The sequence below is a fragment of the Sitophilus oryzae genome, unplaced genomic scaffold (assembly GCF_002938485.1).
Source record: "Sitophilus oryzae breed Bouriz unplaced genomic scaffold, Soryzae_2.0 scaffold_1977_pilon_pilon, whole genome shotgun sequence".
NCBI classification, from domain to species: domain Eukaryota; kingdom Metazoa; phylum Arthropoda; class Insecta; order Coleoptera; family Curculionidae; genus Sitophilus; species Sitophilus oryzae.
This window is the reverse complement of record NW_022146698.1, coordinates 395,903-421,378: the sequence shown is the minus strand read 5'-3', so window position 1 is coordinate 421,378 and position 25,476 is coordinate 395,903. Positions and strand designations below refer to the sequence as shown.

General features: G+C 34.5%; 2 protein-coding genes across 2 annotated transcripts; both read right to left on the bottom strand.

Annotated features, from left to right (window-relative positions):
- Positions 1-15,682: 15,682 nt before the first annotated feature.
- LOC115883741 lies at positions 15,683-17,040 on the bottom strand. The gene is made up of 2 exons (XM_030902151.1): positions 16,803-17,040; positions 15,683-16,563 (listed from the first exon to the last, which is right to left on the bottom strand). The coding sequence occupies exons 1-2, from the start codon at positions 17,038-17,040 to the stop codon at positions 15,683-15,685; spliced, it is 1,119 nt and encodes a 372-aa protein (XP_030758011.1).
- A 5,009-nt stretch (positions 17,041-22,049) lies between these two features.
- On the bottom strand, positions 22,050-23,816 carry LOC115883740 (piggyBac transposable element-derived protein 3-like). Its single transcript, XM_030902150.1, has one exon. It carries the CDS (start codon positions 23,814-23,816, stop codon positions 22,050-22,052), a length of 1,767 nt encoding a protein of 588 aa, XP_030758010.1.
- Between the last annotated feature and the right edge of the window lie 1,660 nt (positions 23,817-25,476).

Genomic DNA, 25,476 nt, shown 5'->3' with positions numbered 1-25,476 from the left:
TTAATATTATTTACATACATAGCTTACTCAACAAATAACCACTATAATAATTATTAAAATTGTGCAATGCTATTTACCATCCAAATTCATCATGAATAAATATAGTCATTAGTTTTAAAGTATTATACAACTGTGTTTCTTTCTCTGTACATGCCTGGCGCCCAATATCTATATATCTTTTGTTAATTATTACTGATTAATTTTCTCTCTAGTGAAATACCTTATCGACTGCTCTCCGATGAAAAGCTGCCGTTCGCAGTGGTAGTTGTTTAAACGCTACACTTAATTTGGCACCCAGCGTAGGGCCTCGAGAAAATAAAACAACCTTTAATTTGACACTTTATTGTTTTAGTTTGACAGTCAGTCTGTTTATTTTTTACTCGTAATGTATTTCACTGGAGTCTGACAATTTTCTGATTAATTTTCTTAAATTAATTTTTGTAGTTTATTTTTTTGGCATGATACAGAGGAGGAAACAGTTGTTGTTTTTCTTGGTACGATTTAAGACTGAAGTTTTTATTCTCTTTCTTATTTTTTGATATTTCTATTTATTATTATTTGGGTCTATGGAATTGGGACAATTTCATACAACGGAGATAATGTCAGCTGTGTGTTTGATATATTTTTTGAACCTGGTATACAGGGCGGTCAAGATTTAATGCTTGGACCTGAATTTTCTTTGGGGTTAAAATTTTTTTAATAGTTGTTTAAAATTTTTTCTTGGTAGATAAACTTGAAAGCTTATCTATTGTTGGGACTTCCTTATACAGGGTGGTCAATACTTTTTTGTGACTTTGAAATTTTTTAAATTTCAAGGTGTTTGACATTTGATAAAGTTTGAAACTTTATATATACAGACATTTTGGTTTGTATTTTCCCATACAGGGTGGACAAGCATTAAATTTTCGACTTTGATTTTGTTTATATCTCTAGGTGTTTGACATTTGATATAAATTTTAAACGTTATTCTTAGCTGAGATTACTATTTGATAATTTTACTATACTGTGTGGTCACAACTTGATCATTTTGATTTTGTTTGTGTTGATTAATTGATTGCAATTAATTTTACAAGTTTGTGATTATCATTTGATAACTGTTAGGGGCGAGCTGCTAAACTTGCATTTAGGGTTATTTTTTTTGTATAGAAGTACGTTAGAGTTAATCTCATCTCGTTTATTGTTTAGTTTACCTTCAGGTTTCTATGCCAATATTTTTATTTATTATCGCATTCACTATGTTTTCATCTGAACCTTCAGTGTTTGTCGAAGTTACTATCGACAGTTGTTAGACTGTCCTGTTTAATACTTTAGGTACATCTTAAGTTTTTGGTTGTTATGACGATTATACTAGGACTGTTATGTTGATACAGGAAGTGTATCTTTTGAGTTTTTGAGTGTATGACGGGGTGACTTGTCATATTTGATACGTAATTATCGTTTTGTTTCTTTTGACAGCTGTGTCAAAGGAATGTTTGAAGTATGTTCTGTTATGATTGTTGCCGAATAACTTTTCATAAACAGACATTTACCGTTTAGTTATTTAATGTCAGGAGGACGATGCGTGCAGTGTTGCATTTTGGTTGTTAATTATTTTTTTTGGAGACGTCCAAGATCATTAACGTGTTGTCATCATTTTGATATGATGAGTTGGAGTGTTGAGCGATTTAGCGCTTGTGACTCAAGTTTATGGAGGATTGACGTTTGACATCTCTGTTCTCGGATTCTGTTGCCTGGTTTTAATAGTTTTTTTACTATATCTGATAGCCATGCAATGTTTCCGAAGAACTATATCTGTGTCAAAACGCGTCAATAGGTTGAGGATTTAGTTGGAGTTCTAGTTTTCTCTGTTTTATTTGAAGAGATATTTTTTTGATGACACTTGTGTCAGGTTTAGATCTTTTTGTATTGTGAGATATTTTTTGTCTTAGTGACATCTATATCATTTTTAGTTTTTTTTTAGTTAATTTGGCAGTGTCTGTATGGAATGTGCAGATGCATTGGGTTTTCTGGCGGCGTGCATAGCGAGATGATGATTGCTCTGTTTTATTAGTTTTCTGGTTTTTTAGTCAGGTGTATTGTTTCGCGAGCAGGTACCACTTTTTGGTTTAGAATAACTATCAGTGAGATAGTTGTTAGTTTGTTTTTTGCCTGATGAGTTGTCATAGAGACAATTTCATCATTTAGTCCTGTATGGTTGGCTTAGCTCGTTAGTTTCATTTAGCCCTGGTTTACTTGCGTTCAGCAATTGTGTTTGAGTCTGGCTTTGAGCAGTGTCAGGTTTGACATTTTTGTGATTTTGACTTTACAGTTCAAACAAACTCACAGTAAGTCTTTGAGTTTGTTTGATTGTCATATTAATCATTCGTTTTTTTTATTTTGTTTCGATCTATGGCTATTATCTAGCCTATGGTCATACTGGCCTTGGGCACGTGTATCCACTTTCTACATGGTGGGCGAGTTGAGTGTGCTACTAGTTAGTTGCATGCTCAACAGTAAGAATAACCATGTACGGGTTCCTCGTGACAGTAGAGTCCGTCAAATGCCACCGTAGTATGTGATAAGTCTCAGAACATCGAGGAGTGTCAAAATTCTTTCCGTCCACCTTATCCACATACCATTGATATAGTGACCTTGCATGTGATGTTACATATATAGTATTACGTATGTGATGTTACGTATATGGTGCTACGTATATGGTGACTGCGTGTGTGGTGTTATAGGTGATGTTACGTATGGTACTACGTGAATAGTATTACGTATGTGGTATTACGTGTATAGCATTACTTTATCGTAATACCTATTTCATAGGTTTTACTTTGGTAAATAAAACTTATATTTATTCATTTATTAAATTGATTCGATTGACATACCTGGTTAGAATTTCCGTCGCCATTTGTGACAGGGCGACCTTCCGTCGACTACCCTAGGCGATGCGTATTTTTTTTCTGAGCTAAGGCTCAGAAGGTTTTAGTTGTATTTTTTTTTATGTAGAGTCATTTTGGGGTATCGTTATAGATATGCTCTATTTATCCCATTTTAGTTGATGTACACTACAGTGCATCCTCATGCTGACAGATGTAGGGTATTATATTTCCCATATTCATTTCATTTTGATCTTTCTTTGCAGTTCTGTCTCTTGGTGATTATCTCTGGTTTTTGTTGTTGTTGGGTTCCAGTCACTGCGTTGGAGAGAAGGGTTGAGGTAGTGCAAATTTGTTGATGTGTTAGGCTCAGTTAGCCTTCTTCAGCCTCTGCTCTAGTCTGTAATTCCTTGTCTGGCGTTGTTAATTATGATACATTCCGTTTGAGAGAGAAGGTTTGAGCTGGAACAGTATATTTGTCTGGTTGTCTTGGTCTTATGAAGTACCGACCGTCAACCTTTAACTGCTCTAGTTCCATATAGTCCTTGTCTGGCGTTGTTAGTATTGTTCATTCCGTCCGAGAGAAGGTTTGTGCTTGCACAGTAAATTTGTTTGGTTGTTTGGTTTTAGGTTACCGGCCGTCGTCTTTTATAGCTGCTCTCTAGTAGTGTAGTGTTCGCTTCTCTGGCGTAGTTGATCTGATATGAACTAAATTTGGTTTCAAGAAACTATCACCAAGATTATAAACCGAGACGTATCGATACCATGAATCGATCGACGTTCTCTTTAATTATTTTTTTGAGTCGCGTTTGTTTTAGAACATAGCGTTATTAATTTTAGTCTGCACTTGTCTAGCCTGAGTTATCGATAATTTACACCTATATCGTTATAAAACACCTAACTATAGCAGTATTTATTAATCTTGCGTACCATACTAACAGATGTACCTCCGTATTTTTTATTTTTTTATTTTAGCGAACAGTGGCTCGAGTAGCTGTACTTTACGGCGTATCCAGTGACCACTATAGTAATTTTAAACCTTTAGTTTTTTATCTCCTGCGTCATATATTTCCTTAACGGTACTTGTCGTTTTTTAGTTTGCCGTTTCCTTTTTGAGAACCTGATCAATTTCAAATGGGTTTCGTCTATTCTGAAATTTACGATGTAGTTTTCTTTGATTTTTTACCATCTCCAGATTTGTGAAAAGAAAGTGTACCTTAAGGTCCATTTCTTTCTTTTCGGAGGAGGAGCAGTGTAACGTTTAGTTCGTTACATGTCTTTTTATATATAATATATGATGTCTATTCCTATCATCACCGGATTCCCTATCGTTCAGGCCGGATAGTTTATTTGACGCGTAATTTTTACGTTCCTAGTCGCCAACCCTGTTATCGTCCGACACAGCCCTGTTATTGCTCTGAGGCGCTGTCAGCATCGCTTCTGTCAACTGTCTCCGTGCTTAACCTCACTTTGTTTTGACGCTGCTTTTAGAAATGGTGATTATTTAAATCTTGCTGTATAATCTGAATCAGCTGCTATTTCAAAGCAACAGGTAAAAGATGAAATATTATCCTTTTAGATTCGATATTATTGAATATTTTTAGGGTAGAGTTGATGTCCCAACTTGTATTTGTGTTTGCTGGCACGTTGGCGTCCCTTTTCTTTGTCCTCAGAATGTCACATGGAAGAAAGGACATATTTGTTTATTATTTATTGAGCCCTCGGAAGTATTTCGAGGTATTACGTTTATTTTGTTTATTAGACCTTGTTTGGTTTTAAACAAGAGTTTCATATTTTTAGGGTCCAACTATGTACGGGGATACGGTTTTTAGGGGTCCAACTATGTACATAGGGTACGGACTGTGTCAGGTTCGGACTATTTCCAGGTACGGATGTCCAAGATACGGACTGTGTCCAAGGTAGTGTCTTGTGTACGGACGGTATCTTATGTACGGATGTCCTGTGGACGAGTGTCCCCAGTAAGAACGATTTTTTCTTACATATAAGTGCCACAGCGTGGTTAACGAGTCCCATGCTGCTTCGTTCCCAGCTGTAAGCTAGTTAGTTACAGCTGTACCAATTTATGGTGTCTCATACTGGCCCCTTTGGTTGTGTTGGATGGCTGAGTACAGAGATGCGAGACCACCTCACGCTGCTACTGTTTGAAAGCAAGATTACCAAGAACAGCTAAGGTATGGTTACGTTCTAGTTTTTTATGTTTAGATTTTCTATGTTTTCAGTCTTAAACAGTAACGTGCATTTTAAATAATATCGTACAGACTATATTTAGTGGTTAGATTATTAAGAACATTTATGTCGATGCAGTAGTTACAATGTGATTTAGATTTTTAGGTTTCATTTATATTACGCCTTGTAATAGTATTACTTTCTATAGATGTGTGCGCTATGTTAACGGATGAATAACGAGACATAGATTCTAGAATCTACAGGTTGCAACACATCAGATTTAACACCGCATAAATTTTGCAATTTAAATAAAGTAATGCTACTTTTCTTATATTTTCTATAACGTTACACGCATTGTATTTTTCATAGTCTTTTCATAGAACATATTTAATATTATTTACATACATAGCTTTACTCAACAAATAACCACTATAATAATTATTAAAATTATTGCAATGCTATTTACCATCAGAATTCATCATGAATAAATATAGTCCATTAGTTTTAAGTATTATACAACTGTGTTTCTTTCTCTGTACATGCCTGGCGCCCAATATCTATATATCTTTTGTTAATTACTGATTAATTTCTCTCTAGTGAAATACCTTATCGACTGCTCTCCGATGAAAAGCTGCCGTTCGCAGTGGTAGTTGTTTAAAACGCTACACTTAATTTGGCACCCATAAGCGTGGGGCCTCGAGAAAATAAAACAACCTTTAATTTGGCCCACTTTATTGTTTTTAGTTTGACAGTCAGTCTGTTTATTTTTTACTCGTAATGTATTTCACTGGAGTCTGACAATTTTCCTGATTAATTTTCTTAAATTAATTTTTGTAGTTTATTTTTTGGCATGTGATACAGAGGAGAGAAACAGTTGTTGTTTTCTTGGTACGATTTAAGACTGAAGTTTTTATTCTCTTTCTTATTTTGATATTTCTATTTATTATTATTTGGGTCTATGGAATTGGGACAATTTCATATAACGGAGATGTGTCAGCTGTGTGTTTGATATATTTTGAACCTGGTATACAGGGCGGTCAAGATTTAATGCTTGGACCTGAATTTTCTTTAGGGGTTAAAATTTTTTTTAATAGTTGTTTAAAATTTTTCTTGGTAGATAAACTTGAAAGCTTATCTATTGTTGGGACTTCCTTATACAGGGTGGTCAATACTTTTTTGTGACTTTGAATTTTTTAAATTTCAAGGTGTTTGACATTTGATAAAGTTTGAAACTTTATATACAGACATTTTGGTTTGTATTTTCCCATACAGAATTGGACAAGCATTAAATTTTCGACTTTATTTGTTTATATCTCTAGGTGTTTGACATTTTGATATAAATTTTAAACGTTATTCTTAGCTGAGATTACTATTTGATAATTTTATGCTGTGTGGTCACAACTTGATCATTTTGATTTTGTTTGTGTTGATTAATTGATTGCAATTAATTTTACAAGTTTTGTGATTATCTCGATAACTGTTAGGGCGAGCTGCTAAACTTGCATTTAGGGTTATTTTTTGTATAGAAGTACGTTAGAGTTAATCTCATCTCGTTTATTGTTTAGTTTGCAGCTAGGTTTCTATGCCAATATTTTTTATTTATTATCGCGTTCACTATGTTTCACCATCCCAGACAGCCAGTGTTGTCAGTTACTATCGACGGTTGTTAGACTGTCCTGTTTATTACTTCGTATCTTAAGTTTTTGGTTGTTATGACAGTTATACTAGGACTGTTATGTTGATACAGGAAGTGTAACCTTTGAGTTTTTTTTTGAGTGTATGACGAGGGTGACTTGTCATATTTGATACGTGAGGTATCGTTTTGTTTTCTTTTGACAGCTGTGTCAAAGGAATGTTTGGTACTTGTTCTGTTATGATTGTTGCCGAATAACTTTTCATAAACAGACATTTACCGTTTAGTTATTTAATGTCAGGAGGACATTAAATTTTTTTTTGCAGTGTTGCATTTTGGTTGTTAATTATTTTTTTTGGAGACGTCCAAGATCATTAACGTGTTGTCATCATTTGATATGATGAGTTTTTGAGTTATTTGAGCGATTTAGCGCTTGTGACTCAAGTTTATGGAGGATTGACGTTTGACATCTCTGTTCTCGGATTCTGTTGCCTGGTTTTAATAGTTTTTACTAGATCTGATAGCCAATGCAATGTTCAGAAGAACTATATCTGTGTCAAAACGCGTCAATAAGGTTGAGTTTAGTTAGATTTCTAGTTTTCTCTGTTTATTTGAAGAGATATTTTTTTTGATGACACTTGTGTCAGGTTTAGATCTTTTTGTATTGTGAGATATTTTTTTGTCTTGGTGACATCTATATCATTTTAGTTTTTTAGTTAATTTTGGCGGTGTCTGTATGGAATGTGCAGATGCATTGAGTTTTTAGCGGCGTGCATAGCGAGATGATGATTGCTCTGTTTTATTAGTTTTTCTGGTTTTTTAGTCCAGGTGTATTGTTTCGCGAGCAATTACACCACTTTTTGGTTAGAATAACTATCAGTGAAGAGATAGTTGTTAGTTTGTTTTTGCCTGATGAGTTGTCATAGAGACAATTTCATCATTTTAGTCCCTTAATAGCATAGTTTAGCTTAGCTCGTTAGTTTCATTTAGCCCTACAGTTTTACTTGCGTTCAGCAATTGTAATTTTGAGTCTGGCTTTGAGCAGTGTCGGGTTTGACACTGTGATTTTTGACTTTACAGTTCAAACAAACTCTACGTAAAATACTTTGAAGAGTTTGTTTGATTGTCCCTTTGTCATTCGTTTTTTATTTTGTTTCGATCTATGGCTATTATCTAGCCTATGGTCATGGTTTGTGGCCTTGGGGCACGTGTATCCGCTCTACATGGTGGGCCGAGTTGGGTGTGTGCTACTGGTTAGTTGCATGCTCAACAGTAAGGAAATAACCATGTACCGGGTTCCTCGTGGTAAGTCCGTCAAAATGCCACCGTAGTATGATAAGTCTCAGAACATCGAGAGTGTCGGAAATTCTTTCCGTCCACCTTATCCACATACCATTGATATAGTATTATGTATGTGATGTTACATATATATAGTATTATGTATGTGATGTTACGTATATAGTGCTACGTATATGGTATTGCGTGTGTGGTGTTATATGGGTGATGTTACGTATGTGGTACTACGTGAATAGTAATACGTATGTGGTATTACGTGTATAGCATTACTTATCGTAATACCTATTTCATAGGTTTTGCTGGTAAATGAAACTTATATTTATTCATTTTATTAAGTGTCGATTGACATACCTGGTTGGGAGTTCCGTCGCCATTTGCTTGACAGGGCGTTGACCTTCAAATCGACTACCTAGGCGATGCGTATTTTTTTCTGAGCTAAGGCTCAGAAGGTTTTTAGTTGTATTTTTTTATGTAAGTCATTTTTGGGGTATCGTTATAGATATGTCTATTTATCCCATTTTAGTTGATGTACACTACAGTGCATCCCCTCATGCTGACAGATGTAAGAGATTATTATATTTCCCATATTCATTTCATTTAAGTCTTTCTTTGCAGTTCTGTCTCTTGAGTGATTATCTCTGGTTTTTTGTTGTTGTTGGTTCAGTCACTGCGTTGGAGAGAGAAGGGTTGAGTAGTGCAAATTTTGTTGATGTGTTAAGGCTCGGTTAGCCTTCTTCAGCCTCTATTGCTCTGAACAATTCCTTGTCTGGCGTTGTTAGTATGATACATTCCGTTTGAGAGAAGGTTTGAGCTGGAACAGTATATTTGTGTGGTTGTCTTGGTCTTGGTACCGACCGTCAACCTTTAGCACTCTAGTTCCATATAATTCCTTGTCTGGCGTTGTTAGTATTGTTCATTCCGTCCGAGAGAAGGTTTGTACTTACACAGTAAATTTGTTTGGTTGTTGTTTTGGTTTTAGGTTACCGGCCGTCGTCTTTTATAGCTGCTCTAGTAGTGTAGAGTTCCTTCTCTAGCGTAGTTGATCTGATATGAACTAAATTTTGGTTTCAGAAACTATCACCAGATTATAAACCGAGACGTATCGATACCATGAATCGATCGACGTTCTCTTCAATTATTTTTTAGTCGCGTTGTTTTAGAACATAGCGTTATTAATTTAGTCTCTGCACTTGTCTAGCCTGAGTTATCGATAATTTACACCTATATCGTTATAAAACACCTAACTATAGCGAGTATTTATTAATCTCTTGCGTACCATACTAGCAGATGTACCTCCGTATTTTTATTTTTTTTTAGCGAACAGTGGCTCAGTATCTCTGTACTTTACGGCGTATCAGTGACCACTATAGTAATTTTAAACCTTTAGTTTTTTATCTCCTGCGTCATATATTCCTTAACGGTACTTGTCGTTTTTTGGTTTGCCGTTTCCTTTTGAGAACCTGATCCAATTTTCAAATGGGTTTCGTCTATTCTGAAATTTACGATGTAGTTTTCTTTTGATTTTTTACCATCTCCAGATTTGTGAAAAGAAAGTGTACCTTACAGGTCATTTCTTTTCTTCTTTTCGGAGGAGGAGCAGTGTAACGTTTTAGTTCGTTACATGTCTTTTTTATGCTATAATATATGATGTCTGGCCTATCATCACCGGATTCCCTATCGTTCAGGCCGGATAGTTTATTTAACGCGTAATTTTACGTTCCCTAGTCTTAACCCTGACATGGTCGGCACAACCCTGTTGTTGCTCTGAGGAGGCGCTGTCAACATCGCTTCTGTCAACTGTCTCCGTGCTTAACCTCACTTTGTTTGACGCTCTGCTTTTAGAAATGAGTGATTATTTAAATCTTGCTGTATAATCTGAATCAGCTGCTATTTCAAAGCAACAGGTAAAGATGAAATATTATCCTTTTTAGATTCGATATTATTATTGAATATTTTTTAGGGTAGAGTTACGGATGCATCCCCAACTTGTATTTGTGTTTTGCTGGCGTTGGCGTCCCTTTTCTTTGTCCTCAGAATGTCACATGGAAGAAAGGACATGTTTATTATTTATTGAGCCCTCAGGAAGTGTTTCGAGGTAGGTTTATTTTGTTTATTAGACCTTGTTTGGTTTAAACAAAGAGTTTCATATTTTTAGGGTCCAAGGTACGGACTGTGTCAAGGTACGGACTATTTCAAAGGTACGGACTGTGTCCAAGATACGGACTGTGTCAAGGTAGTGTCTTGTGTACGGACATTATCTCTTATGTACGGATGTCCTGTGGACGAGTGTCCCCAGTAAGAACGATTTTTTCTTACATATAAGTGCCACAACGTGGATGTGGCTTGAGTCCCATGCTGCTTCGTTCCCAGCTGTGGCTAGTTAGTTACGGCTGTACCAATTTGTAGTCTCCTTGGCCCCTTTGGTTGTGTTGGATGGCTGGTACAGAGATGCGAGACCACCTCACTGCTACTGTTTGAAGCAAGATTACATAAAGAACAGCTAAGTGTAGATTTACGTTCTAGTTTTTTATGTTTAGATTTTCTATATTTTCCAGTCTTAAACAGTAACATTACATTTTAAATAATATCGTACAGACTATATTTAGTGGTTAGATTATTAAGAACATTTATGTCGATTCAGTAGTTACAATGTGATTTAGATTTTAGGTTTCATTATATTACGCCTTGTAGTATTACTTTCTATAGATATTATTATTGCGCTATATTAACAGATGAATAACGAGACATAGATTCATTACAGGTTGCAACACAACAGATTTAACACCGCATAAAATTTAACAATTTTAATAAGTAATGCTACTTTTCTTATATTTTTCTATAACGTTACACGCATTGTATTTTTCATAGTCTTTTCATAGAACATATTTAATATTGTTACATACATAGTTTACTCAACAAATAACCACTATAATAATTATCAAAATTGTACAATGCTATTTACCATCAGAATTCATCATGAATAAATATAGTCATTAGTTTTAAGTAATATACAACTGTGTTTTCTTTCTCTGTACATGCCTGGCGCCCAATATCTATTTTTTTGTTTATTGTTCTTAATTAGTTTTCTTTCCAGTGAAATACCTTATCCACGACTGCTCTCCGATGAAAAGCTGCCGTTCGCAGTGGTAGTTGTTTAAAAAACGCTGCAGTTCTTTGGGGAGAAACAGAAAAAAAAAGAACAAAATCCAGTTAACAAAAAAAATCTTTTCTGTGGATTAATGGAAGTAGCACTGGCCATTATCAAATTTACTCGATGTGCATAACAGTGAACATAGTTGGCAGAAGGGTATTTTACTTTTATTTTTGTTTGTACTCCATTCAAAGGTTCCAAAACTTGAAGTATGCACTGGGAGATTGATTCAGCATCGTGGTCTTCTGGATTGTAAAAATTCCAGAGTTTTTTAACGGGTTTTCCAGCACAGAATCTAAAAACGATTACCAGTTGAAACTCACAAGCAACGTCAGTAGTTTCATCAGCAATAACCGCTAGAAACGGTGATCCTCTATTTTTTTAGTAATTTCTTCATGGTATACTTCTAGCATGCATTCAAGAGACTCATTTTGTATTATTTTGGATGTTCTTTTAAAAACTTTTGATTAATCAATATGATCTTTAAGAGTTTTGTCTAATTCTGAGCTAAAATTTATTAATTCCCCAAATATGCCTTTATTTTCTGAAGTCGTCTTTTCATCATGGCCCCTCAGAGCTAACTCAAGGCACCACAAAAACGAACGCAATTTATTATGTGATTTAACACATATCGATTTTTATCAACCTGTTTGTTTTGTTCAATTAATTGGTTGCGATATGCGTAGTTTAACTGTGTCTTAATGTTTATTTTACCAAGATCATCTGTCCCTTTTCGACACCAAGTTTCCTCTCCAAACAAAAAACAAAATAATCTGTTAATTACATTACACCCGCACACCCAAATATTTTTTGTATAAATATTGTTATTAAATTTACGATAAGGCACTTTTTGTCCACCTTGAGTTTTCTCTATAAGGTCCCTGGGGGTCACACAGAACCACAAATTCGTTTCGCATATAAAAAGAAATATAAAAAAACGGTCGATTTATCTTCGGTTTAAAATAAAGAAGGAACATTGGAAGTTTGACATTTCATATATCCTTCTACCTCCTATGCAAATATAATTCTAGAAAATTGAAAATTTTCAACGTTGTCATGTCTTGTGCTTTTTCGGTATACTTAACTTTTTAACTGCGAATTACTGAGACGAATTTCTTCGTTATCGCAATATTTACCGCAATTGTTTAAATAAGTGGTCATTGTTCGTTTTTAGTAGAGGGAGATTATCGATTCTCTATAAATCTATATTACGTTATATACATGGTGTCCCAGAAATAAGTGCAAGTATTTTAAGGGGTGGTAGAACTGGTCAAAAGAAACGTTTCTCTTTTTACCGTTTTTCAAAAAGTCCCAAAATAACCGAGTATATATTTTACTTTGAAATTTTGCTAAATAAATGATTTTTATAAGCTTTTATTTAACTTGCTTTGTATGTAACTATCTATGTATGTTTGTTCGGGGCAAATCTTGTAAGCTAAATTAGAACCACTTCCTTTTATTGTAGGAAATTGAAATTTGGCATGTAGGTTCAGTCCCGATGACAATACATTATTTTGCAAGGCGTAACCCAAATTTTTGACAGCTGTCAAAATAGCGGCATTTTTGAGGTTTTTGACTTTTTAAAATTATGATGATGGGGCTGAAATTATATATTTATGTATATTGTGGGTATATACATATGAAAAAAAAGTATATGTAACAAGTTTATTTTACTTAATTTACAACCTATAAGTATTAAATCTATTTTGATTGGATGCATTCGTAGCGTTTAAACATTTCCTTGTCGATTCGTTCTTCAGCTGGGATAATATTGGCAATTTTCTTTTAGACCTGATGGATTTCTGAACATTGCCTCCGAATAACCTGGAAAAATCCCGTCTACTAATTTCCACCGCCATGTATGGTTGTATAAGAATTGTAACAGTCAAATTTCCTCGCAACGACGAATATCGCAAATAGCTATTATTTTTGCATCATGTTTACTATAATTTTATTGTTAAATATTATTTTATTTAAATTTTACGATTATGCAACCCGATATACACCGCGATATTATACATATATTGTCACTGATGCCGACCAGCAGTAGGCTTTTTGTCCATCTCTCTATATCTTTGATCATCACCTCCGTCACTTGTCACTGTCAGGTCAAATCAGATGTTTTTGGATTTATTTATCCTCTGTTTTGGTTATTGAAATTTTATAATTATCAGATAAAATTTCGTAGTTAAATTGGTTATTTTTGATGTGGATCGCAGTGTGCAATTCGTTCATTTGATTGTGGAATTTCTGAGTTTAGTTCGTTCATTGACCGGATATGGAATATGGCTGAGGAGAAAACATCATTTTTTATTTATGCCTTCTTGTGAGTTGGACTAGTCAAGATATATAGTTCTCTATCTATATCCTGGAGGGAGATTTCCGGTTGAAATCTGATTTTGTGAAGGAAATCGAATCCTTGCATCACTTCTTGTGTACTCCCCGGCTGAAGAATGTCGTCGTGAAGAACTGGCTGCCGTTTCGTGAAGCATTCCCTGTTGGTGATTTCCTTCACTAGGAAGACCTGCTACTTCCTAGTGAAGGATTAAGTCTTCCGGAACACATTTGGTCAGAGACGTGGTTGTATTTTGTGGGATTTTCATGGACCACCAACCAGTTTCCATAATGGGATTAAAATAGCCTTTTTCCGACCGATATTCCGATTCCACGTGCCCAAGAAGTCCCCGAATAGTTCCAAGGTATGCTATAATTCTTCTGCCTATTCTAAGTCAATGCTCAACTGATTTTTGTTCATATTGTTGTCTGGTTTTCGACTTTTCCACGCCCACGTGGTGTAGAAAGATTAGTTGAGTATTATCTTTCTTAAGTCTTATTTGGTTGTTCGTAATTGTAGAGCAAGACCGATCCAGACCGTACAGCACAGAACAGTCCAGAATTCTATCCTGTTGCCCATGTAGAGGTACCCGTTGGACATCATAAACCCTCGTTGAGGTAAAGTTCAGATTTGATTAGTCCTTCTTTATTACCTTTATTAACTCCTACACGTTGTGCTAGTCCTTGTTCTATAATTGAGGGTCTTTTCTAAGACAACCAATATTATTTAGGGTTTTTATGTTCACCTTTTGAAGTCCTACACCTGGCCGGCATCTGTACGTCTGCTGACATCCGTGGGCTCCAGTGACAGTACACCGAGCTGCTGTCCACCGCCGTAGCCACCCTGTAGCTATACACCGTAGCTCAGCCGGAGGAACTTCCGAGTTGTTTCAAGTTTATACAACGCTTAGAGTAAGACTGTTTAGATTAGTATAATTTTAGATTTGATATTTGTAATCCACCCAGGATATTGTACTTAGTTTAAGTAAGGGGGATTATGACGTCATACTTTTAGTTAGTTTTCTTGATTTAAATTTTATTCTACTTTTCAACTTTTATTCATTTCCATTTCTTTAAATATTAACTTTTAATATTTTAAATTGCTTAAACATTTTTAGTAGTATTATTTGTAGTCTAGTCTCATAGTTAAGTTAGAGTCACTTAAGTTTAATGAGTTATAGCATATTTGAAGTTCATGGTAGTTGCACTCAACAGTTCGAGGTTAGTGTTGAAGTCTACTTAATAGTTGCATCTTTATTGCCGAGTTCATAGAGTATAATCTCGTGGTGCCCTTTTATTAATATCTTTGAACCCCGACCACCTGGCTGTTAAAATTAAAAAGCTAGTGGCCTCTATGTAACTCATTCTGCATTAAGTTAGCTTGTGTTTTATTGAACTTCAAATTAGAAAGGGCGTGGCAGCATCCTTAATTTATTCTTATTTTCCTGGTCGACAGCTTCTCGTAATGATTTTCTCAGTATTGGATCTCCTTGAACAATGGAATCGAAGTAACTAACAGTCCTCACAGTTCTTAACCTTCCGGAAGTGGCGCCTTATTATGTGACATGAAAGGTGGCGCCAAGTCTGAGAGACCCGTATGAAAAACTATATTTACGGATTTTTTTTTCTTAAATAATAACGTGTGGTTGTTATATATGCCTTTTATTGTAGAAAAACGAACATACAAAATTCATACAAATATCATAAACAAAATAAATTCTTAGATTTAAAAGTTAAACATAAAATGACGTTTTACTTAGAAAAACTTAAAATAAGGATCAAACTCAAAAAATTTTATTACAAATTAGTAAAATAGTAACCAAGTTTAGTATTTTAGGAATTTTCCAAAGAGTCACAACAAACGGGGTACCAAGGTTTAAGGTGGGAAAGACATATAAACTTTTTACACTTCCGACAAAAAAATCTAGTTTTTGAGTCTTTCACACAAAAAGAAACACCTCTTTCGAGTCCCTGGAACAATATCTTCTTGTGGTTGTACAATAGTCGATGTACCCGCATAATCTTGTCTCCGTTCTCGTACTGCTCGGGGTACGTTTTGCTCAAAAGAACGACGTTCCAAATGCTGCGCAGTTAGATCTAATGAGCAAGATTCTTTAAATATAACCGTCTTGTTACAGAATATTGCTTACTATTAACAGCGTAAATTATTTGCGAATTTACTCCAGCCATATTTAATAAGGCATAGAAAATTACCATCGGTCATCGCCTGGTGTTTCTTGCTACATCAAAAGTAGCAGATAACTTGTCAAAATTATCAACGCCGCCTTTAGTTTGATTGTAGTAGGTTATTATCTCAGGCTTGAATTTTGCAGCAGTCGATTTGTCAATTGAATCATCATGGTGTAGAGATGAAGCTAAAATTACATTTTTATTTTTTTTTGGAACATATGAAACTATTGTTATATTTTCCTGGAACCCAAATACAGAAGTACATTCTGGTCGATTTCTTGTATTGACGAACTCTGGTGGCAGCTCTCGTTTATTTTTTTTTAATGTTCCAACAAACGTTATCTTATGTTCTTGAAGTAGACTATTAATTAGAGCGATACTGGTGAACCAGTTATCGCAAGTGAGATTCCTGTTTAACCCAGAAATTGGTTCCACAAGACGGGAAACAATACTAAATGCATCGTTTTTTACTTTATAGGGACCCTCGGGTTGTTGCCCTACATAAACTTCTAAATTAGTACAGTATGTTGTTGAAGCATCGACCAGAGCAAATATTTTTATTCCATATTTGTTCGGCTTACTTGGAATATATTGTTTAAAGCCACAACGCCCCCGGAAAGCTTCAAGTTTCTCGTCTATGGTTGCATTAGCACCTATGCAGTAGGCATTTTTACAATTCTGTACAAAACAGTCAAATGTTTCTCCTATGGGCGCAAGCTTGTCGAGTTCCTTCCTTTCATTTCGGGTAGATAGATCCTCAAATCTTAAACAGTTCAAAAGAAATCGAAAACGTTGTTCAGATATCGTTACCCAGAATCGTTCAACACCTGTTCCTTTTTTATCCCAAATCTCCTTTGTATTCAGTCTACTGCTTTTGAGAGTACCAGCCAGGTAAAGCAAACCAAATAGCGCTTTAATTTCGATTAAATCAGTCGGTTTATAGCTGCTCTATCTCTTTTATAGTTCGGAGCTACTCTGGCAATGTATAAATTTGTGTTATCAACGATATGTTGTAACATATCGGCAGTAAAGAAAAGTGACCAGCACTCAAGGATGGCTTTAGCGTTTTTTGCATATTTTTTTACGCCTGGAAAGCGAACAATAATGTTTTCTTGTCTGGTTCTTACTGTTTTTCTTGCACAATGTTTACGCCACGTGGTTCCATCCTTTCCAACAAAACATGGAGTTCTGAAAATTTTTGCAGGCGGGCCATTTTCCTCCTCACAATTCTCATCAGCATCCTGCTCAGAGTCACTGTCAATAGACCTTGTTTCAAGAACATCTTCCTCTGAAGCCAGTTCTTCTTCCTCGTCATCCGGTCCATCCACTACATCTACTGTTTCCCATAATAAACGTAGTTTTTCTTGTTCTTTTTCCCAATTATCCATTTCTATAAATAAAACGAAAAATGTATAGTCACTTGACTTGAAATCAAATTATGCGTATCAAAACAAAATATAGAATATAAAATAGTGTTCAAAAATAATATAATTGTTACTTACCTAATTAGATAATCTAATCTAAGATATTCTTTGTCAAATAAATATATAACACAAGAGGTGGCGCCAAGTCTCATAGACCTTTATTGCTGTAACTTTGGGTTTTGTCCTTAAAAATTTCACTAAATTCATCCTAATATTTAATTTTCTTTCCATTATTTCCATTTGTTTGCCTTCCCTTGTTTGTTTCTAAGCATCCCTATTTTTAATATATAAGCTTTGCAAATTGGCAAATTTTTTCCGGCACTTCTCTCGATCAGCTTCCTACGAAAAAAACTCATTTTCTCGGCTATTGTTTGCCATAATCATTTTTCTGATCAAAACATTTTGAGTTGTATTCCAGTCTCAACTGTAGGAAAAAAGAAGTCGCTTGTACATATATCAGTGGGTGTAGGCTTCTTCATAACCCAGATTAGTTGGTCAGGTTTAATATTTTCTTTTTCTTGATTAGTGCACACTGTCAGTGAATAACTTTATTTGTTTACCCGTTGCTACGCATATAAACGATAAATGAGATAAATTTATATTCATATCAAAGCATGTTAAATTGTTTTTGACGAACAGTTCATATTTTTTCTTGCTGTGATAAATATATTCTAAAAGATACAGTTAAAGCCAAAAGTTCACAGTGGGCCGATTTCTATGCACAGAAGTTTAACTCACAAAGACTTACTCTAGTAAGATTGTTTTAAACATTTTGAAAAATCTATTTGCAAAAAGTGGATTCTTGGAAATCTTAAATCCATCTGGAGACCATGGATATAAGCCACATCTTTTAAACCCGTTCTTTGCAGAGTCTGCTTTCTGGAGTAACTTTTTGAAACACTTCTTGGAAAAAGAATGGGAAAGGTGGTTTTGTTAAGAGTTTCCTTAGGATGATTACGTTTACATTCGTGTAGGATTACCATCGGCTTAAATACACTTATATCACATGGCTGGAATATATGAGTTGAATTTGGATAAAGAGCTACTAGAATTATCTTGTTTTCAGCATGGTGGTAATCTAGAAATAAAGTAACAGTAAATTTTGTTTTGTTTTATTATATTTACCGTCTGAAAAACACGTTAGTGATCAATAATCAGATATGTTTCTCACAATATCTGCCGGAATTCTTTTGTACGGTATGTATACAATAAATGGCGGTAAAATAGTTCCGTTTGCGCAAATACAGATTGATACTGTATGCGATTCCTTATCCGATCCTTTTGCAAGCTCATAAGCGGTACGTTTCCCTTTTGGAGCAATAACTTTTCCACTTTTTGGGCATATCTGAAAAGCGGATTTATCGCATTTAAATATCCTGTTTGGATCGTTGGAAACGTTAAACACTTCACTTTTCAAACTACGACTTTTCAGTTCCGACCACCCTGTGTATTAAATTTCTTATTTATTATAATTGACTTTTTTTGTATTTTACTCTAGATCATCCAAAGTATAAACATTTGGACAACAGTTGGATACACTTTATATAATCCTGAGAATAAAAGACATAACTTTGATATATTTTTATTTGTCAACTCGTATGTGGGCCATTCGCGTAATAGTAGTAAATAATGTATGGCTAATTGGCCTTTGGAAATTTCTGGCTTAAATTGCCGGACCCGTACGAGTAAAAGGTCTCTCACCTCCTCCCTAATATTTTCCACATTTTTAACTGAGGTCCATGAGAAACAATTATGCTTTGATTTTTTTAAAGAATCTTTCAAATCAGTCGAGATCATACAAAACCTTATTTTTGAAACCAAACTGAATCTTTTGATTTTATTTACCTGGGAAAATTCTATTTTATTTACCTAAGATGATTTAAATAAACGGCTGAGCTCTTTCATTACCCGTTCCATTGAATTAGATTTAGAGTGCCAGATAGGTAACACTGTGGGCGTATCGTAATATTTAAACTGATGTTGACTTATAATAAGTTTGATTGGTATAACTTTATAAAAGTCATTAATTGTGTTTAACGCTGATATTTTAGGTTGTGCTTTTCATAAAGGGATCAGTGGTAAGAATTTTGAGAATGAATCTATGACCAGGAAAATATAAGCACAACTAGAGTGCCCTTCCGCTAAAGGGCCATAATACTCGACTGAATAGATTTATTAGATAATTCTGTATCACATGAATTATAATAGGATGATCTTCTATAAGTCATATAGAATCACCCAATTCGAGACCATAACGTGATAAAGTGTCTGCTACTAATTATTTCTACCTCGTACATGTTCCACACCAAAATAATAATAATATAATAATAATAATAAAACGTCTTTATTCATTAATCTCAAAAATTGAAACAAACGGTATAGGGCGAAGTTTAGCTAGAGAGCTATTCTACCACTTAACCCCTTAAAACTAACCAAAACAAAAACAAAGCAAGAGCAAATAACAATTGATTAAGTAATATAAAATATACAAATAGATCATATTATAGTACAAAACAAAAGAAAATCACAAATTAATTAAATTAATATAAAATTTACAAATTGATTATATTATTATGGATAATATATGGATTTATTAGTAGAACAGCAAATAAAAAATATACATATTATGATTATACGGCGTGGTTTCTATTTAACAAATATAGTTTAACTTTATTTTTAAATGTGCTCACTGTTATTTTTTTATAGCTTTCTGGCAACGAGTTATAGTTTTTAACAGCATTATAACTAAAAGACCTCCTATAAAAATAGATTTAAAATGACGTAGCATAGTCAATTTATTGGAGTGCCTGACAGATCTTTGTATTACATTACGTCTAGGAATGAGTTCTGAGACTAGATATTCAGGCTCACCGACCACCAGCAATTCATGGATAAAAGTTAACAAATAATATTCGCATAACTCCCTAATTTTTAACCATTTTAGACCAGCTGTGAAAGGTGATATATGACTGTACCGATTAACTTTACAGACGAATCTACAGCAGGAGTTTTGTATCTTTTGTAATCTGTTAGACCTTATGGTATCAAGACATGGATAGTATAGAATATTACAATACACCAGTTGAGATAATACTAGGCATTCAACAAGTTTCTTTCTTATTTTGTAGTTTAGAATATATCAATTTGCATATAAACTTCGCACAGTTCCAAAGCACTTCTTAACAAGATTTGATATATGTTCGTGAAATCTTAAGTTAACGTCTATTATTACACCTAGATCTTTAGCAGAGTGAACAAAATTAAGCCGTTTATTATCTAGGTTGATTTGTAGATTAGCTTCGAGAAAGTGCCTTTTGACATTAGAAGTGAAAAGTAGAAGTTTAGTTTTTTCTGAATTAATATTTAGTGAATGAGATTTTGAATATTTTAAAATTAAGTCTAAGTCTTTATTTACCTTGTCGGAAATCGAATTTAAATCATCAGAATCAAAAGTATGAAATAATTGGGTGTCATCAGCATACATGACTATATTAGAGTGGTTGATTATTAATGGCAAATCAGCTGTATATATTAAAAATAACAGAGGCCCTAAGATGGAACCCTGAGGTACACCTGATGTGATTTTAGGCGTTGGAGAGTACACCTGATCCAACAACACTTTTTGTGATCTATTAATTAAGTAAGATTCGAAAAGTTTTATCGCATTACTGCAAAACCATAATACTTTATACTAGACATTTAGCTAGTAATAAATTGTGATTGATGGTATCGAAAGCTTTCGAAAAATCTAATAAGGTTAAGATGGTGTTCTGTCCCTTGTCGAGTCCTTTAATAATATTGTTAGTGAGGTGTAAAAGGCTGCTAGCGGTGCTGAAACCTTTACGGAACCCAGATTGACAAGTAGGTAGAATATTATTTATGTTGACATATTCATATAACTGCTTATATACAACTTTTTCCAAAATTTTAGAAAGTGCCGGAAGCAGACTACTGGGGCGCAGATCTGAAAATTCTTTTGGACTGTTGTTCTTTGGGATAGGTATAACAATAGCCTCCTTCCACACATTAGGAAAGTAGTTTTGTTCTGGACAGCTATTAATCAAATGTGTCAAGTATAAGCCTATGATAGGAAAGCACAGTTTGATCATTTGTATACTAATACCGTCTACACCAATGGAATTAGATTTAATATTATCACAAGATTTATGATTTCATTTTCATCGGAGAGTTTTAAAGTAAAATTTGTTTTAATAAAACTGTTATTATAATAGAAATTTATCTTATCTAGACAATTAGTAGTATTGTCCTTAAAAACTGACAAAAACAATTATTTATATTTGTAGAATCTTTTAGTTCGCAAGGAATATCAATTGGTTTTTTGTTTGATAAACCCATGGCAGATAATTTTTTGTAGAAGCGAGACGCGTTCTCATGTTTAAATAAAAATGAGTAATAAGCTTTCTTTTCCCGGCGTATGGAACTTAATGCAAAATTCCTCATGCTCGTGTATTTTCTCCAGTTTACATCAGTTTTGTTGCGCCAGATTACCAGATTAGGTAATACGTTATAAAGAATATTCATAGCTTTATCCAAAATTCCTGCTGGTGGTCGATATATACAGCCTAAAGCAAAAGTTTTATTACTAAACTTGCATGTAATCCAAAGTTGCTCGATGTTAGATGGAGAGTTAAAATTATTATTGTTAGAAAATATCATCATTTTACATTTTAACCCGGGAGCGGTCGCGTTAGCCCGCGGTACGTAAGTGGTCGCGTGTTAGATTTTTTCTAACATTGAGAAATTCGGGTTATAAACATTTTTGTTCTGTTTATTAATGAATTTTGATGCAAAAATACAGTATGGTTGTTGAAACAAGACATATATTCTCTATAAAAAAATACAAAACAAACTCTATATTTATGAGGTAATAAATCAGAAAATAAACCTAACAAATTGTGCTTAAAACTAGTAACGAAAGAAAAATTCTGAGGTAAATTTCAAGTTTTGCGCATTTAAGAATCAGAATCCTCGTAGGCATTTTTTCCGTGGCACTCGACACACAAATATCTTGTGGAAGCAGTATGTTCCTTACAGATTGGACTCGAACAGTTAGCGCAACTATGTTGTGTAAATCTATTCTTTCTCAGAGGACAATATTCGCATCGTGGTTTAGGTTGGGCATTTCCTTGTTGTTTTTTTGTCGGAATTACGTTTTTATGACCACAGATATTTGATATTTTTTGACGTAATGCAATGCTCAGTGTTGAAATCGAAGCTCTTTTTTGTAGGTGGGCTGCTGTTAGCTGCTTGGCTAAGTCGGTAATATATTGTCTTCTTTTTAGCATGATTTGTGTATTTGCTGCATAGATTATCTGCGAATTGATGGTGGTAACATTTAACAATGTGCAAAAGATTGTAAATGGCCATCTGTTACTTTTTCTGGTGACAGAATATTCCGACTTCATCCTATCTACTACGTCAACTCCACCCTTAGTTTTATTGTAAAAGGTAATAATTTCGGGTTTGAAGGCATCCTTCGGTTCTGGATCTATTGAGTCGTCGTCATGGTAAGAGGAGAGTACGAGAACGTTTTTATTTTTGTGTGGAACATATGAAACTAACACACATTTATTGTCTCCTTGTCCATAAGCAAAGACACTACTGCAAACTGGTCGATTTTTCACAGAAAGTAGATCTGCTGGTATGTGGGGTTTGTTTTTCCGCAGAGTTCCAACAACTGTCAACTTATGATTGGTATATAACTCGTTCACTAAGGGTACAGAGGTGAAATAATTGTCCATCGTAATATTCCGTCCAGATTTGCTTATTGGGACAATAAGACGCTTCACAACACTGCTAGCATCATTTGGTATATTATAGGGTCCTTCTGGTTGTTTACCTGCATAAATTTCCATATTGTATGTATAGAAAATTTTTGCATCTGCCAAAGAATAAATTTTGATGCCATATTTGGCCGGTTTATTGGCGATATATTGTCTGAATTTGCACCTGCCTCGAAATCCCTCTAACATCTCATCGATTGTTGTAAAAATTCCCACAGTATAACACGCAGAACACCGCTGATTGATATGTTCAAATAATTCACGTATTGGAGCCAAATTGTCAATGTCTCTTCTTTCTTCTCTGGTGTCACTGTCGTCAAACCTTATAGCCCGTAAAATAATGTGAAATCGTCTTTCGGACATCACAGCAGCGAAAAATTCAGGCGCAGTCCCATCACTACTCCACAAGTTATACGTATGTAAATGCTGACTTCTGAGGACACCTGCCATGTACAGAACACCTATAAACGCATTTATTTTATCATAATCTGTAGGAAGGCAATCCCGTTCACGTTTATAAAGCGACTGTAGTGATCTGAGCTTTTGATTTGTATATCTCACTATATCTTGAATAACTTCATCGGAGAAGAATAGCTTCCAGCAATCCAAAATTGTGGTGGCATTTTTAGCAATTGGCCTGACACCCGGCAATTTAGTTATGATATTTGCTTGTGCTGTTTTTAATTTTGTTTTATGTGGTTTATGTTTCAACCATTCCATTCCGTTTTTACCAACCATTATTGGTACCCTAGAAGACATGTCAGCAACATTTAACATTTCTGAAACATTGTTTTCATCTGACTGTTCACTATCAGTATTTTCCTCTACGTGATCAGAAGGAGCTTCGTCGATGTCACTATTTGAATCCACTGCCTCATCGCCACTAGGAACTTCATCAAACCACTTGAGAAGCTGCTGTTCCGTTTTTGAATCCATATTCTGTAAGCCAAATGTAAAAGTCTAATATAATAAAATAAATTACACAACTCACTTCACAATTATTTCGCTGACGTATTTGGTCGCGTCGTTAGATTATCTATAACACTACATGTAACGTAAATGGTCGCGCCTTAGCGTTTTTCTAAAAATCATCTGCACCTCGCCACCGACAGTGCTAAACTGAACGCCGCTTTGCATGTTCAAGGTCATCACTGGTTACGAGGCACTTACGGCGGTAGAGCTGTATTGCAAAAATTTTGTGGGAAATATTGGGAAAAATTATAAAATGTTAGATTTTTTCTAACAACGCGACCGTTCCCGGGTTAATGTGGTTTTAACAAAGATCACAATGCCACCACCACGAGTTTGTCTATCCTGCGAAAAATATCATGGCCATTTATAGAAATTGATGCCGTTGGTGTAGTGCTTTTTAACCAGGTTTCGGTAATTGTAAAAATGTCATATTCATTGTTTATTATAAAACGGGTTATGTCGTCAAAGACAGGCAAAAGAGACCTTATGTTAACATGAGCACGTTTTACAAACTTGTTATAACTGTTTCTATGAATGTTCATTATAATTAATTAAACTCTTATACCTCTCCATTTTCCTTTTGTAAGCAGGACAATTAGCTTATGTGAGCATAGGTTCTCGTCAAACTTCAGCTTAATGCAGTTTGGACATTAGTTCGTGTTTCATACCGCACTTAAAACAGCACTGCTCTTCTTTGCAGAATTTTGAGACATGGCCAAATTCTGCACACTTAAAACACATCGTTAACATGTTCATAGACATATACGCGTACCAGATCAAAGATGATCGATTGTTTTTTCAAAAATCATTTTGTTATTGATGCTGGAGCTTGTAGTATCCAATTTTCTCTACGCGGATCGCGACAGTTTCGTTTGGCAACTACCTTGATTTGTGAGATTACATTTTTGCCTAGGTCGTTCTCAATATCTTCGTTCATTCTTACAACTTCTACAAAACAGTCTTCTTCACTATATCCTTTATCTATTCCAGTTATTACAAACATAGGATCGGTATTTAGTGTTTTCTTAATACAGACACTTTTGGACAAGTTCAGTGTTTTTTCTAATTTAGCTTGTTGTTCCCTGTTATGGCTACCTATTAAAATTGTACCATCTTTCAGATGTCTTACATGTTTAAAACCACCTATAGATTTTTCAGATTTAATTTCATGTTCTAACTTAGCTATAGCTTCTTTCGAACCTGAAGCTTCAAATCGAATTCATTTAAATGCATCATCCAGCGTGTTATTCGGTCGTTCAATAATTATTGAACGACTAGTTATTAAGTTTTGATTATAATCAGTTTAAATGTTTATTATAATTAACACTGCTTTAGAATCTAACGTTCCGTTATGATGACACCAATGTGTGACTTAGCGAAGAAATGTTTTTTTAACTCCAAAAATTATTGCTAAGAGCTCCTTCTCCGTAATAATATCTAATAGTTCCAGTCCACGTAAAAACCTACCGGCAAAATCTAAAATCAAATGATCATTCCTGTAGTATAGATGGTAAAATTCAGCTCCAAGAGATACGTCTGAAAATTCAGTTTGTTAATAAAATCAAATAACTGGCCCATTAATTCAACAAACTCTGCTGTGTGGATAACTTCTAATTTTAATCTT

Coding starts and splice junctions, on each gene's coding strand:
- LOC115883741 (XM_030902151.1), bottom strand. CDS start 17,040: ATGGATAATTGGGAAAAAGAACAAGAAAAACTACGTTTATTATGGGAA. Junction 16,564..16,802: donor AAAGGATGGAACCACGTGGC/GTAAACATTGTG, acceptor TCGAAATTAAAG/CGCTATTTGGTTTGCTTTAC.
- LOC115883740 (XM_030902150.1), bottom strand. CDS start 23,816: ATGGATTCAAAAACGGAACAGCAGCTTCTCAAGTGGTTTGATGAAGTT.